The following is a 14,629-nucleotide window of genomic DNA, read 5'->3' as shown; positions in this document are numbered from 1 at the left end:
TCCTTTGTGAATTTGATGTTGAAACACTATTCAAGTATCAGTCGGGAGCTTCACATATTGGGCCAAACATTTAAAAAAAAGACCCCATTCTAACTTTATGCATGATTTCTTTTTGCAAAACCAGATTGTAAAATTATTCTGTCCGTTAATCCTGCATCTTTTTTTTTCCTTTTAACTTCCCTTTTTGGCGTCGACAGCAAGAACTGCATCAAATCCTCACCTTTTACACAAGGTGTCTTAATTATGAGCAGTTTTAGGCCCCATATCTGAGGATGGGTATGATGGTGTTCGACAGAGGTCCAGAGGTGGTTTCGGTGAATGATCCCAGGGATGATTGGGTTAACGTATGATGAACATTTGACGGCTCTAGTAAGGGTGTGAAAGGTTACGGGGAGAAGGCAGAAGAATGGGGTCGAGGGAAAGATAGATCAGCCATGATTGAATGATGGAGTAGATTCGATGAGCCGAATGGCTCAATTCCATTCTTATGTCTTATGAATTTATAATGTATTTCAGAATATCCAGATAAACTAAAATGATAATCTTCTTCAGATTAGATGAGCCCCCTCTTGTCTCCAAATCATCTTTCCTGAAAAAGCTTACACCGATCCGCCAAAACATTATGATCACTGACAGGCGAAGTGATTAACATTGATTATCTTGTTACAATGGCACCTGTCAAGGGATGGGATATATTAGGCAGCAAGTAAACAGTCAATTCTTGAAGTTGATGTGTTGGATGCAGGAGAAATGGGCAGGAGTAAAGACCTGAACGACTTTGACAAAGGCCAAATTGTTATGGCCAGACAACTGGGTCAGAGCATCTCTGAAACGGCAAGGCTTATGTGGTGCTCCTGGTCAGCAGTGGTGAGTACCAACCGAAAGCGGTCCGAGGAGGGACAAACCACAAACCGGCGACAGGATGTTGGGCGTCCAAGGCTCCAAGGGCAACGAAGGATATCCCAACTGGTCCAAACTGACAAAAGGTCTACTGTGGCACAAGTCACAGAAAATTTTAATAGTGGTTACAGGAAGAATGTGTCACAATACACAGTGCATCGCACCCTGCTGCGTATGGGGCTGCACATGGAGGACCAACAGCATATTAGGCACGTAGTCATAATGTTTTGGCTGATCGGTGTATGGAGTTACCACATGCAGGTCCCTGCTTGGATACAAAATCGTTCTAAACAATCACAGAGAGAGGCAACAATGTTAGCAAGAGAGAAGAACATCACAAAAACAGAACCCAAGGTGTCACTGGAGTTATTGCAGTGTTTTTCCAGAAGCAATTAATTCTTCTGTTGATCTGTTGCAGATGTACTTCAGCTGCCACACCATTAAATAATTTAAAAAAGGACCTCTGAAAAAACTATACCTTTGTCTTTCCTTTAGGGACATAATAGATTCCAGAAGCTCTGAGCAGGAAATAGCGCTTCTTCCACGATTTCTTGCCATCTTCCTTCAGCCACAGCAAACCCTCAATTTCTGGAACAGTCACAGAACTTCCACAGAAAAACTCCTATAATAAAACAAAATCAAAGCAACTAATTCATGCACTGCAAAAATTAGGATGCTAGGACAGTGAGTTAATTGGCCAGAGCTGCTGCAAGCATCTAGGTTCAGCATGCAGTTTAAAAACATATTCCATGACAGTCACAACTTTTCAAAATGGAGACAAATGAAGAAATTTGGCAATGAGTATTCAATATTACACCTTTTCAGAGAACACATCTTGCGACCCATTGCACATAGAGCAAGGCTCATTCAGAATATGTTTGAAGCTATTCAAATGTGCTCAGAAAATTTCAATTTCCTGGCCTATTAGTTTTGTCCTTGTTCCTTATTTCCTTTGAATGTGCTCCCAGGTGGTCAAGCGAGCTGAAAAGTTGCCGGAGCAGTTGACAATTCAACACCTCACATTTTCCTTGAAATAGTTTTTTGCTGGGTCATATTATTAGACCCAGTGATCTAATGAAAAGATATTCAATGAATTTACATCCAGGTTTTCTATTCTTGAAATTTTGTGAGCTTGCAAATGTTTCATTGCATTGAACCCCTGCAAAACTCGGAATAAGTTTATTTGCTTGATTTAAAGAGAGACATTCAGTAAGGGAGAATAAAATTCTTCTTGACAACGCAAAGAAAAAAAGTCTAATCTTGTTTTTTTCTGAGAATGTAATTATTTTTTCCAACTGGGAGTTTGAGTTTAATTTTATTGCCACGTGTATCAAGGTAGAGTGAAAAGCTTTTGTTGCATGCTAACTCTGCGAGTCTTAAATAAAATCGGAAAATGCTGGAAACACTCATTAGACTCAGCAGCATTGTGGAAGAAACAGTCAAAGACCTTTTGACCTGAAACATTAAATTGAGGAACAAAACTCATTCTTTAACTGATGCTGTTGAGTTGATTGTTGCCAACATTTTTGGCAAATTTTGGAAAAGTTTGGCTCAAGTGGCTGTTCACTGTGGATAGGAAACTCTTATGCAAATAAACATTTTTCTTAAACAGTACAGCTATTTAACAATCACCTATTTTTCGTACACAAGAGAAGAATGTCTCTGCATTAATACTGTAGGTCATTCGAATATAAAGCATGCATAGGGACACAGGAAAAGGTGCTTTGTAAAGAATGGGAAGGAATGACAAGCAATTCATGTGTCAACATACACTTCAGTTCATTTTTACCAATAACATCTGTTAGTGTCAATTGGCAGCAACAAAAGTGGATGAACCCAAAATGCTGGGTGGAATTTCAACACCACAGTTAGTTTTCATGGACTTCAGCTGGAACTGGTGAATGTGGCACATGTCAATATTCTTAACAGGCAGTTGGATTTGGGGAATACTCATTCCTAATTTAGACTCAGATAGAATAAACAGGTGTATTGACCACTTAATTATTTTCTTAAATTTGCAGAGAATGAATGCCCTGGCATGGTTGCTGCATTTGAATGAACATCTTTATCCGAAACACCAGGAGATGAGAAAAAGGGAAGACAAAATTTTGCCGTGGTAGATTTTCTATCCAAAGCTGGAGAAAATAAAATAAAAGTCCCTTTACAAAGCATAGGTGAGTTATCTTAAACAGGTTCCCATTACAAAAATATATTCAATATTCAAATTTATAATTTCACAATTCAGCAAAATGTTTGATCTTAGCGTCAAGACATAGTGAATTCATGTCAAATTACTCTTTGAAGCATGCATACCGAGGTGTTTTCAAATTTCAGAAACCAATCCTTACACTGAACATTTGAGATTCAGAAACATTCAAGTTCAAGTTTAACTATGACAATCCAAACCATCTGTATGATTTAAAAAGTCCAGGAATCACTTCCTGAAATATTATCCTATAATAGCGTATATTAAAATGTTCTCAACTGAAAGCAGACATTTTTTAGGAATATGGAGAGCATCAGTAATTTAAAAGAAAATGACATACATCATGGATGTACCAACTTCAATCTGCAAAGCTAGCACTCAATTTTCACCATAGCCTTGATTACTGCAATTCTATGAAATGTTGAAAATGGGTCAACTTGGGCTTTGATAGTACAGTGATTGATAATTGTGCATAAATTTACTTGTCCAACATTTTGTAGAGAATTGCTATTCTCTACTAGCAAGGGAACAGCTGAGCGCGATGTTCAAGAACTATTCCAATGCTAAAGTATAAAATGCTCAATTTGAACTGGCCTTTCAATGCTGGTATTAGGCTCAATGTGGCCAGTTTTCCAAGCGAAGAGTTTTTCTCTTATGATACTGAATTTTATGTCAATCTGGTGGTAACGGTGAATATTCCACTTCTTTCTACAACTGATTAAAAAAAAGTTATAAAAAGAAAGTTGTGCGGCTTTTGGCGAAAATCTCTCGTCAAATTTGAAACAAGAGTTAATGTACCAAGTTGACCATTCATCAGTCTGAGATTAAAATGTTTTATGATATTAGGAAAGAGAGAAGAAAAGGAGAAAATAAAAGGAAAGATGTGTAATGTGGATAGGAGAGATTTGAAGGTAAAAGGGATGAATGTACAAGGAAAAAGGTGGAGAAAAAGAAATAAGTAAATTAACAGATTAGCCCATAGGAATTATAAATAAGAATGATCAAATTAGTGAAATACCGTAATTATTGTAATTCGTGCTGAGTTTTTCTGGATCAGCGTAGGAGTCCAAAGACAGAGACCAGAATGGAAGTGTGATTAAAAAATATATAAATAACACATGACTGGAAGGCCAGGGTCAGGAGGTACTCCAAAAAGCAGTGAACACAACATTTTAAAAGTAGGACAAAAAGCAACTTTTGTTGCAACGGGAAAGTATCCTTGGAGTTCTGGTGTTTTTGTTTTGCTGTTTCAGATAATTATCCAGTTATTGCTCCTCTACAATGATTTTTTAAAATTCATTGCATTCCCATTAGCAACTTATTTCACCATGTACTACCATCCCATCCATAATTTATTGCCTTCAACATCCGACCGCAAAGACCTTATTTTGTTATCATTTCCCCTTTGATCACTAATTTTTCCAGTCTGATGAAAGATAATTGGCTAGAAAAGCCCCATGCTCCATAGAAACTGCCTGACTGCGAGGTTCAATAGCTCAAATTTATTAAACTGTTGTGAAATCCAACTGCTTTCTTCCTGGATTTTCATTCGGTTCTGGTAAATTGTTCAAGTCATCACAAAAACAAGTCCCTATTCAGCATGAATTTTGTTTCAGATTGGCAATATTTGTCTTTTCATTTCAGCTTCTCTTTCATTTATTGTGCCAATCATTAGCCTGAGAATGAAAAGGGTCACCCTGATAGTCAGATACCAAATGAACTTCAATTATTTCAAGAATTCAAAACCTTAATTTATACTGCTGACTCACCTCAAGCAATGCTTCTTTATTTCTGTCTGCCATTTCAGAGTTCTCCCTCTTCCCAAGTAGATAATTCTGTAATAAATAAAACTCATTAAAACTGTTAAAGATACTCAAAATGTTTCTGCAGTGCAGTTCATCAATGCAGTGCGACCCGTTATCTGCTGCTGTACTCGGTGCAGTCCCAAGCTCCGAGAGCAGTTGACCAAGTTGGTTTACACCAAGCAAGACCACAATGTTCAGGTGGTTTCGGAGCTTTGTCTGGGAAAGACATTGATACCACAGCTAGCCTGCATCCACTGCTCTGCATTCTGGAATGTGATAGGGAAGCACAGAAGAATACAATTCAGTGATGCACGTGGAGAGGGTATTGTCTGATTGCCTTTGTCTGATTGTACTTGTGCAGAGTTAGGGTATCAAACAGTAATTGATGAGGCATATGTAGCCTGAGATTCTTGGCAGTGAAGCTGATGCAAGCTGCCCTATTAGTGTTTATATTTCTTTCTTGCAAATTTTGAGGTCCCAGATTTTGAAAAAATTACTAATGCTCTTCCTACACTGCTGAATAATCAGAACATTAACATTCATCACTAAAATATATGCAAATTAAATCAATAAGGATGAAATATAGATTATGTGCAATGCAGGTTCAGTGATAACCAAGTCAAGCCCCACAAATGCTTGGTATTCGGAAGTTAAGAAGGGAGAAATTCCAGAGAGGCAAAGAGCTGAAGATCTGGAAATGCATGTCTGTTTTGGGAGGGCTGTTAAATCTTCAAAGATTTAAGCCTCATGCAATCATCACAAATCGATCACACGAGGTTTTAATATTAACTTCTCAACTGAAGCTGTGTACTTCAATCCATTTCACAGCCTCACCTGAATACAAGCTGTACGAGGTAAAGATATTTTGCAGGGCTCGTGAAGGCAATTTTGAAGTCATTGGTCTAGATCGTATCAATATATTAAATTTGTTTATTCAGCTGAAATACTCAATTCCATTTATACAAGGAAGAATAAACTGCATCCAAAATTTAGATCAGATTACAATTAGAGGGGATTCAGAGATGAGGGTGAAAGCATACATTGTCACAATGAAAGATCACCATCGGGCAGGAAGTCTTCCTGGACAGGAAGCTCAAGGACAGATGACAGAATATGACACAGCTGGCCTTCGGTACATTACAGCACTGAAACTTTCCCATGGGCAAGTCTCCAAAGCAGCGGTGGCATGCAGTCAGAACATTTGGGCAATAGAACATAAAACGAAAAAGCAAAACCCTTGTGGTTTATAAATGTCATCTAAACTGATATCTCTACATTCAAATACTTAGTAATAACATTAAAGTAAATACAAATAAAGAGCAGACTGGAAATAATTTTAATAGTTTGATGGCATTGTCGAATAAATAGTTGCGGTCCACAACAAGAACCTTTCACCCAGTTTCATCCCTTCCCACCCCCTATAGGTTTCTCTATCCCTTCCTCCAACTGTTCCCATTTGCCAACCATCCTTCCCTTATTTGGTTCCACTCTGATTTTCTCATCAGCTTCCATCATGTGTGATCCTTTGTTGCCCTGTCAAGCCTCTTGCTTTGTCCACCCTTCCCTTCCCCTCAATCCCCTCCCAACCCTGACTCCGTCCGCCAATCCACACCCCCCACCCCCCCTCACTGGGATCCACTTGTTACTTACCAGATCTTGCCCACCCCTCCCCATCACTTCACACTGGGAATTTCCCCTCTACTCCACCAGTCCAAATGAAGGGACTTTATCCGAAACGTGGACTATCCATTTCCCTCCACAGATATCGCCTGGCCTGCCAGGTTCCTTCAGCGGTTTGATCTTTGAACAAAGTAAGGAAGCAGATCTGCCACTGAACATTTTTCTTGGAAGCTTTACATACCTGTGGATTTTTAAAAAGAGCGTACTTCTCAATGCGTTCAGTAAACATGAGCTTATTTTGACTGTCCCGAGTCCAGTTCAGCAAGTTCTCCACCAGATTTTCATGATCTTCAAAGATTCTTTCTGTAATTGTAAAATATACAGGTTTTATAACATACTAGACGTTGGGCCCAAACCTCTCCTGTGGGCACGGCAACCCCCGTTGGGTTCAAAGCTCTCTTGCGGGCCCGGCAACCCTCCATCCAAACCTCTCCTGTGGGCCCTGTAACCCCCGTTGGGTCCAAACCTCTCCTGTGGGCCCGGCAACCCTACCCCCAACTGACGACCCGTGGACCCGTTGCCAGCCGGGGGAGTCTCCCCCGGGGCCATGGGCGGGCAAGGGGGCAGAGGAAAGGGGAGAGGGAGCCACTCACCCCGGCCCTGGGCGGCCATCGTGGTGGCCAGCAGCAGGAGCTCTCCTTACCCCTCCCTCATTGGCCGCCACTCCCGTAACTCGGGCGAGTCCCGCCCCCCTCCTGGTGACAACCCTCCCCCAACTGCGCACACGCGGATCCGGCGGCCATCTTACGTAAGTATTAGATCAACCGGCCCCAACTGCGCAGGCGCGGACCCGTTGGGTTCAGCGGAGGCACGGATCTGGCAGCCATCTTACGTAAGTATTAGATCAACGTTCCCCAACTGTGCAGTCGCGGACCCGTTGGGTTCCCATTGTGACAACGAACATGGAGGTATTACTGCGTCGGTGCAGCTGACAGGCAGGGCAAGTGGAAAAGGGGTTTATTAAAGTTTAAAAAGTGATTTTTAAAGTTTAAAAAGTGAATAACTTTTAAAATATAACAACCATTTGAACCAATGGCGAGTAACGTGGGCCTAAAATTGTTGCGGTATCGTGGACCGTTTTGGCTGTATTTCGGGTATTTTCAAGCAGACAACGGACAAACAAACAAGATGAGAGTTTTAGTAATATTATATTACAGATAGATGGAGACCTGGAGAATGCACAACAAACCCACATCTTCTTCTCCATCTCATGGACAAGTTCACATACACTGGGACCAATTTTTAAATTATCTGGAAAAGCTGCATTACAGTGGCTTAATGTAAATCAATCATTACTGACCCAGCCCAAAGTAAACCCTAGCTCAGGTTGAAGTCAATCTCTTGCCCTTTGCATTCAGTACGTCAACATTTTTCAGTTTACAACATTGTAACCGCAGCAGATTTATCAAGTGTCCCACAATCAGTAGATTGTGTTTTAATTCGCTATTTCCCCCCCCCCCCCCCCCCCCCACCCCACCAAGATATTTATAGTAATCTGACCCCAGAGATCTTAAGACCATTAGACATTGGAGCAGAATTAGGCCATTTGGCCGATCTGTTTTTCTCTCTCAACCAATTCCCCTTCCCTCTCCCTGTAACCTTTGATGCCTTTACTAATCATCAAGAACCTATCAATCTTTATTTTAAAAATACCTAGTGATTTGGCATCCACCACTATCTGTGGCAATTTTACCAGCTTGGTACTGAATATCAGAAATTCATCTAATAGGCCAATGTATAAACAAGAATATTTTATCATGGCCATTGGGAATATCATTGAAGTTTTGGGCAGAGATGGTCATTGCCCACAAGTGACCTAAGCAACCTTACATTCAGTGGTGGGCTTATATTGCCCAATACCTACTTGTGCAATATTGGATGTAGCCATTGTGGTCGAAATGTTGTAACTACGTTTTCCATTATTTCCCTCACATGTACTTTCTAGAACCCTCTGAAGACTGAATGGAGTACCATGGAACATTCAAACACAAATTGGAAATCTGTTTTATTATATGCTTTTTCCTTAACGCTGCATTTGTGGTGCACATTGAGACTATTTTGCTTCGATGAATTATTGCATGAGCTCCATTGCCGCAAAGATGCCAGCCATTTTATACATAGTTTCTAATTGTGATTGCTCTTTATTGCCAGAGCCAGAGTCAATGAATTATTTTTAATTAGCTGTATTATCTCTCTATGGCTTTATCTTGTTGTTAAGTGGAAGTATACAACTGACCAATTAGAAAATGTCTAACAGGCAAAACTAAGTCAATGTAATTATATGGCCTTTCCATAAAACAATCCCAAGGGGTTGTAAACATTAACCATATAACCATATAACAACTACAGCACGGAAACAGGCCCGTTCGGCCCTTCCAGTCCACGCCGACCACTCTCCCTGACCTAGTCTCATCTACCTGCACTCAGACCATAACCCTCTAATCCCCTCTTATCCATATACCTATCCAATTTACTCTTAAATAATAAAATCGAGCCAGCCTCCACCACTTCCACCGGAAGCCCATTCCATACAGCCACCACCCTCTGAGTAAATAAGTTACCCCTCATGTTACCCCTAAACTTATGTCCCTCAATTCTGAAGCTATGTCCCCTTGTTGGAATCTTCCCCACTCTCAAAGGGAAAAGCCTAACCACGTCAACTCTGTCCGTCCCTCTCAAAATTTTAAAAACCTCTATCAAGTCCCCCCTCAACCTTCTACGCTCCAAAGAATAAAGACCCAACCTGTTCAACCTCTCTCTGTAGCTTAAGTGCTGAAACCCAGGCAACATTCTAGTAAATCTCCTCTGTACCCTCTCCATTTTGTTGACATCTTTCCTATAATTTGGCGACCAGAACTGCACACCATACTCCAGATTCGGCCTCACCAATGCCCTGTACAATTTTAACATTACATCCCAACTTCTATACTCGATGCTCTGATTTATAAAGGCAAGCATACCAAATGCCTTCTTCACCACCCTATCCACATGAGATTCCACCTTCAGGGAACAATGCACAGTTATTCCCAGATCCCTCTGTTCCACTGCATTCCTCAATTCCCTACCATTTACCCTGTACGTCCTATTTTGATTTGTCCTACCAAAATGCAGCACCTCACACTTATCAGCATTAAACTCCATCTGCCATCTTTCAGCCCACCCTTCCAAAAGGCCCAAGTCTCTCTGTAGACTTTGAAACTCTACTTCATTACTAACTACACCACCTATCTTAGTATCATCTACATATTTACTAATCCAATTTGCCACACCATCATCCAGATCATTAATGTAAATGACAAACAACAGTGGACCCAACACAGATCCCTGGGGCACTCCACTAGACACTGGCCTCCAACCTGACATACAATTGTCAACCATTACCCTCTGGTATCTCCCATTCAGCCATTGTTGAATCCATCTTGCAACCTCACTATTAATACCCAACGATTTAACCTTCTTAATCAACCTTCCATGTGGAACCTTGTCAAATGCCTTACTGAAGTCCATATAGACAACATCCACAGCCTTGCCCTTATCAATTTCCCTGGTAACCTCTTCAAAAAATTCAAGAAGATTAGTCAAACATGACCTTCCAGGCACAAATCCATTAACCTGCTTTATTACAATTCTATTGCAAAATGAATATTTTAATTTGTAATTTCCCTTGTTACTTTAGTTATAATTGGGAGGTCACACATACTATGGAAACCCACACATCCAACCTGGATTTTTTTTAAATGTTGAGAGCACAGGGGAAATTTACAACTTGTTTAAAAATGTGCAAAGGCAGAACTATCTTAATCTATAAAGTAACAGGGCATAGCATCTTAACTTTGAGTAAAAACAATTTGTCTCTCCTAGAAACTGATTATAAAACTTTAATTGTGTCCTGAATCCCGAGAACAATTTGTAATCCTCCTATAACATGATCCGCCTTGGAAATTCTCTTAACCATACTTTTGCTGGGAGCATCCAATTCATTATCTGAGTAGCTTGCATTCAAGAATGCACCCATGCAGCTCCCTTTATAACCATGCAACATTGTCTAGCAGAGTAAATTGTAAAATGCTTATGATTTGAAGTAAGCAATAGTCTTTAACCTATCCTTTTCTATGATAAATAATTGTCAAAAATAGTTAATTCAACTTGACTTAAGAGCCCACTGGTTGAATGCTCATATTGGTTTGATAACAAACAAGCTGTATTGTTCTGACCTTTGGTGATACCTAGAATTCAAAAAAGCACTGATTTAGACTGAGATTTCATTAAATTATCAATTAGATGTGTTTTCAAAGCCATGTAGTTAAAATAATTTAAATGAGAATGTATTTAGGCAGCCCTTCTGAGATCTGAAAGGTCATTGCAACTCTCTATGCACTCAATTTTTGGTATTAAACGAAACAGCATGCACACACTGTGCTATAACTGGGATTTCATTACCCAAATAATGGAGGTGATATGGAATTCTTGCAGTCCTGTTACTCCAATTTGAATAAAATCACAGAGCACTATTGCAGATTTCAATTTTCCCATAATCAAGAAATTTACTGCAGAGTGCAGTATTTGAAAGGAGCATTTCTAGTTTGGGTATTGATAGTTTTGTCATTGGTGATAGTAGGAAGAACGATTTTACTGAATGAATGAATGAATGGACAGTAAATATATTTGATTAAGAATTATTCTTGCTGCACTGATAGATAGGTGATAAGGATGAATGGTAACAGTGTAAAAAAAATAGCTACAGTGCATCTGATATTTTTAGATTTGATATGTCTGGAGTGCAAAGAAAATATTTTCAAATGGCACCTACCCAGAAACAAAAAGTTAATTTTCAGCACACACGAATATATGACAAAAGGAGATGTCCTGTGAGACCAGGTTGAGTATAATGAACCTATAATCTCTGAATAGAACTATCATCTTAAGTCATTATATTGTGAACAGGAGTACACAAGTACCCCACTTGATACTCTTCACAAAGCACTGATTCTGTTAAAATGGCTCTTGATCCAGTTCTTTTACTCACAGTAATGAACTGCTCATTGCTCATTGTGAGGAGCATTCTGTGAGGGTTGGTCAGAGTGATGGGCTAGTTGTTCATTGCTGAGATCTAGGCCTCAAGTTCGATATCATAATGCAGATGTTGCCAGTTACCAGCAATCGTCTACATCTCAACTGTGACCACATCATTCTCCCTGCACTAATCCTCCATAATGAGCAATAGGTGATTCACTGCTGGATTTGTGCCTGATTCCCCCCACAGCGTCAATAGCGGCAGGGATTTGCACCAGGTTCCCAGCATCCATGCTTCCACCTCAGCAGTGGGATGGGCAGAGGTTTATACTGATACAACGTCAGTACCATGGCCCTATATCTAAACTGCTATAAAGATCCCTTTAAGTACAGATTCCATTAGACCTCTCATTCCTGGCAACAGATGCTGAGCACTAAGTGAGGTGCCAGTGTAGATTCTTGGAAATGTCATTACATAAAAGATTCTGAGAGACACTGACACAGTAGATGCTGAGACACTGGTTATTCTGGCTGGGGTATCTAAAACTAGATAAAGCTAAAACTATCGTGGTATGGTTCAGTTATTTAGGATTTGAATGATACTTTGGATAAAGAGAAATAATGATTAGGTGAGTATGTAGACTTAAGGAAAGTGATCAGTCTTTTGAATCATGGTTCAGAGTTAAGCTATATGCTTGTACAACTGGTTGCTGAACACCATTAACTCACCCATCTGAAGTTCAGGAATTGTTTCCACCAATGACCAATCTGAGCTGAATCCACAGTGGGATTTATCCATCAGGTTGTCTAGCACCTGCCTGACTGACTGTCTTTCATCAACCATCATAGTTTTGGAGCTCTCATCAGACATGTGGACCCGTATTACTAGCTGCAAGGACAAAAATCAAACCATTAGCCAGAAAGTTTTAACTTTTACTTCATTACCTCCGATATCAAATCAATTCATAAGTTCCTACATGAAAAATATCAGCCTAAAATGCAATGTACAATATTTGTCAGAGCCTTACTTTAATTTCTGATTAGCTCCATCAACTAAATATAAAAATATAATATTAATAATTAAAATGAATGCTTATGAATAACAAAACCTTTAAGTCAATTCCTTTAAGTCAGTTACATTACATGCTTTGTGAAGAATGGACTACCGACTACTCCTGGTAAGGGCAGTGGATTTGTATCAATCTCAGTTGTATTATATTAGCAATGTGAACAAAACTACATTAGGAGGCTGGATTTCCATAAAAGACCAATGAGATTTTTATAACATTGAATTTTTTCTTCTTTTATTCCAATATATTGTGGCGGCTCCCAAGGGTCGGGCCATACTACTACCGACCCCTCGGCACGGGAATGGACCAGTCCCGGGAGGCGGTCCTGGACTCAGGTATATAAGGGCAAGGTTTGGGCGCCAAGCCATTCCGGCAGACTAGACCCGTCTGAGACCCACGAACCAATAAATATACCTTCCCAAAATACCTGGCTCCTTGCCTTTATCAACACGCTACATTGGTGACCTCGACGGTCCATTCATTAGGATGGACAGAAAAACAGAATTCGACCGCCCGTCCGGCTCGCAGGCCGACCAGGCCCCAGCTGTCGACGCGGTAGGCATCAAGCTCCCGACCTTCTGGACCACCCGGGCTCGCATTTGGTTTTACCAAGCGGAGGCCCAGTTCCAGCTGCAGGGCATCACGGTGGATAACACCCGGTTTTTCCACCTGGTGGGAGCCCTTGACCAGGACGCGGCCGAAGAGGTAACGGAGTTCCTCCAGGACCCACCGGCCGACGGTAAATATGAAGCCCTTAAGGAGCTGCTGCTCCAAACCTACGGGCTAACCCGAATGGAGCGGGCCGAAAGGCTCCTCCACATGCCAGGCCTCGGTGACCGGCGCCCATCTAGCCTCCTGAAGGAGATGGTCGCGTTACTCGACGGGCACAGACCGTGCCTGATGTTCGAGTATACTTACCTGCACCTGCTGCCGGCCGACATTCGCCTGCAGCTCACCGACGTCTCCTGGGAAGACACCCGGGCCCTCGGCAGGCGTGCGGACGCGCTGTGGGCGGCGCGCCGTGATGACGTCAGTGCGCTAAACGTCACTCGAGAAGCGCCCGATTTTCTCCGGTCGGGCGGGGGAGCTGTGGAAGGAGTGACCGCTACGTCCCGGAGGCCTGCGAGATCGCCCCCGGTGGCCATTGCGGGTCGTGCACCTGCAGTCCCACATCAGCAGGCTCCAGCCAGCACCAGCAAGAGGTACTGGTGTTATTACCACCAGCGCTGGGGTGCGGCAGCCCGACAATGCCGCCAGCCGTGCACATTTCCGGGAAACGCCGGGGCCGGCTACCAATAGTCCCTGCGGTGGCCGGCCAGATTCACCGCCTCTTCGCCTGGGATCGGCGCTCCGGGAGCCGCTTCCTCGTGGATACCGGGGCGGAGCTGAGCGTCCTGCCCCCTTCGCCGCTGGACATTCGTTCTGGGAAGCGGGGGCCCATCCTCACCGCGGCAAATGGGAGCATTATCCAGACATATGGCGTCCGCACGGTCCACATCGTTTTCGGCGCCAGTCATTTTACGTGGCTGTTTACGATCGCCGACGTCTCCCAGCCGTTGCTCGGGGCCGACTTTCTGCGGGCTCATTCCCTCCTCGTGGACGTCAGGCAGCAGCGCTTGGTCCACTCCGCCACGATGGAGCCCATCGCGTTGCGGCTGAATGACCCCATTATACGCCCGCTGTCGTCCGTGGACTCCCATTTCGCTCGGGTGCTGGCGGACTTTCCGGATATTATGGCCCCGCAATTCCGGTCATCGACCCCCAAGCATGGGGTGTACCATTACATCACAACTACCGGCCCACCCCTCCACGCACGAGCACGCCGACTCCCGCCTGAGAAACTACGCCTGGCACGACAGGAGTTCCGTACGATGGAGTCCTTGGGGATCGTCCGCCCTTCCAACAGCCCATGGGCATCTCCACTCCACATGGTCCCCAAGGCAAACGGGGGCTGG

General features: G+C 42.4%; 1 protein-coding gene across 5 annotated transcripts in view; it reads right to left on the bottom strand.

Moving 5' to 3' along the window:
- The window catches only part of raph1a (Ras association (RalGDS/AF-6) and pleckstrin homology domains 1a), a 145,482-nt gene that overhangs the window by 32,743 nt on the left and 98,110 nt on the right, over positions 1–14,629 (bottom strand). For all 5 annotated transcript variants that reach the window (XM_078403546.1, XM_078403547.1, XM_078403545.1 and 2 more), the window contains 4 exons: positions 12,334–12,493; positions 6,773–6,894; positions 4,876–4,941; positions 1,379–1,522 (listed from right to left, as the gene is read on the bottom strand). In XM_078403546.1, coding sequence (XP_078259672.1) covers positions 1,379–1,522; positions 4,876–4,941; positions 6,773–6,894; positions 12,334–12,493 — 492 coding nt within the window. The remainder of the gene's footprint in view (positions 1–1,378; positions 1,523–4,875; positions 4,942–6,772; positions 6,895–12,333; positions 12,494–14,629) is intronic.

Source organism: Rhinoraja longicauda, chromosome 8 (assembly GCF_053455715.1).
Source record: "Rhinoraja longicauda isolate Sanriku21f chromosome 8, sRhiLon1.1, whole genome shotgun sequence".
Classification (NCBI taxonomy): Eukaryota; Metazoa; Chordata; class Chondrichthyes; order Rajiformes; family Arhynchobatidae; genus Rhinoraja; species Rhinoraja longicauda.
This window is presented reverse-complemented; position numbering and strand designations above follow the sequence as displayed.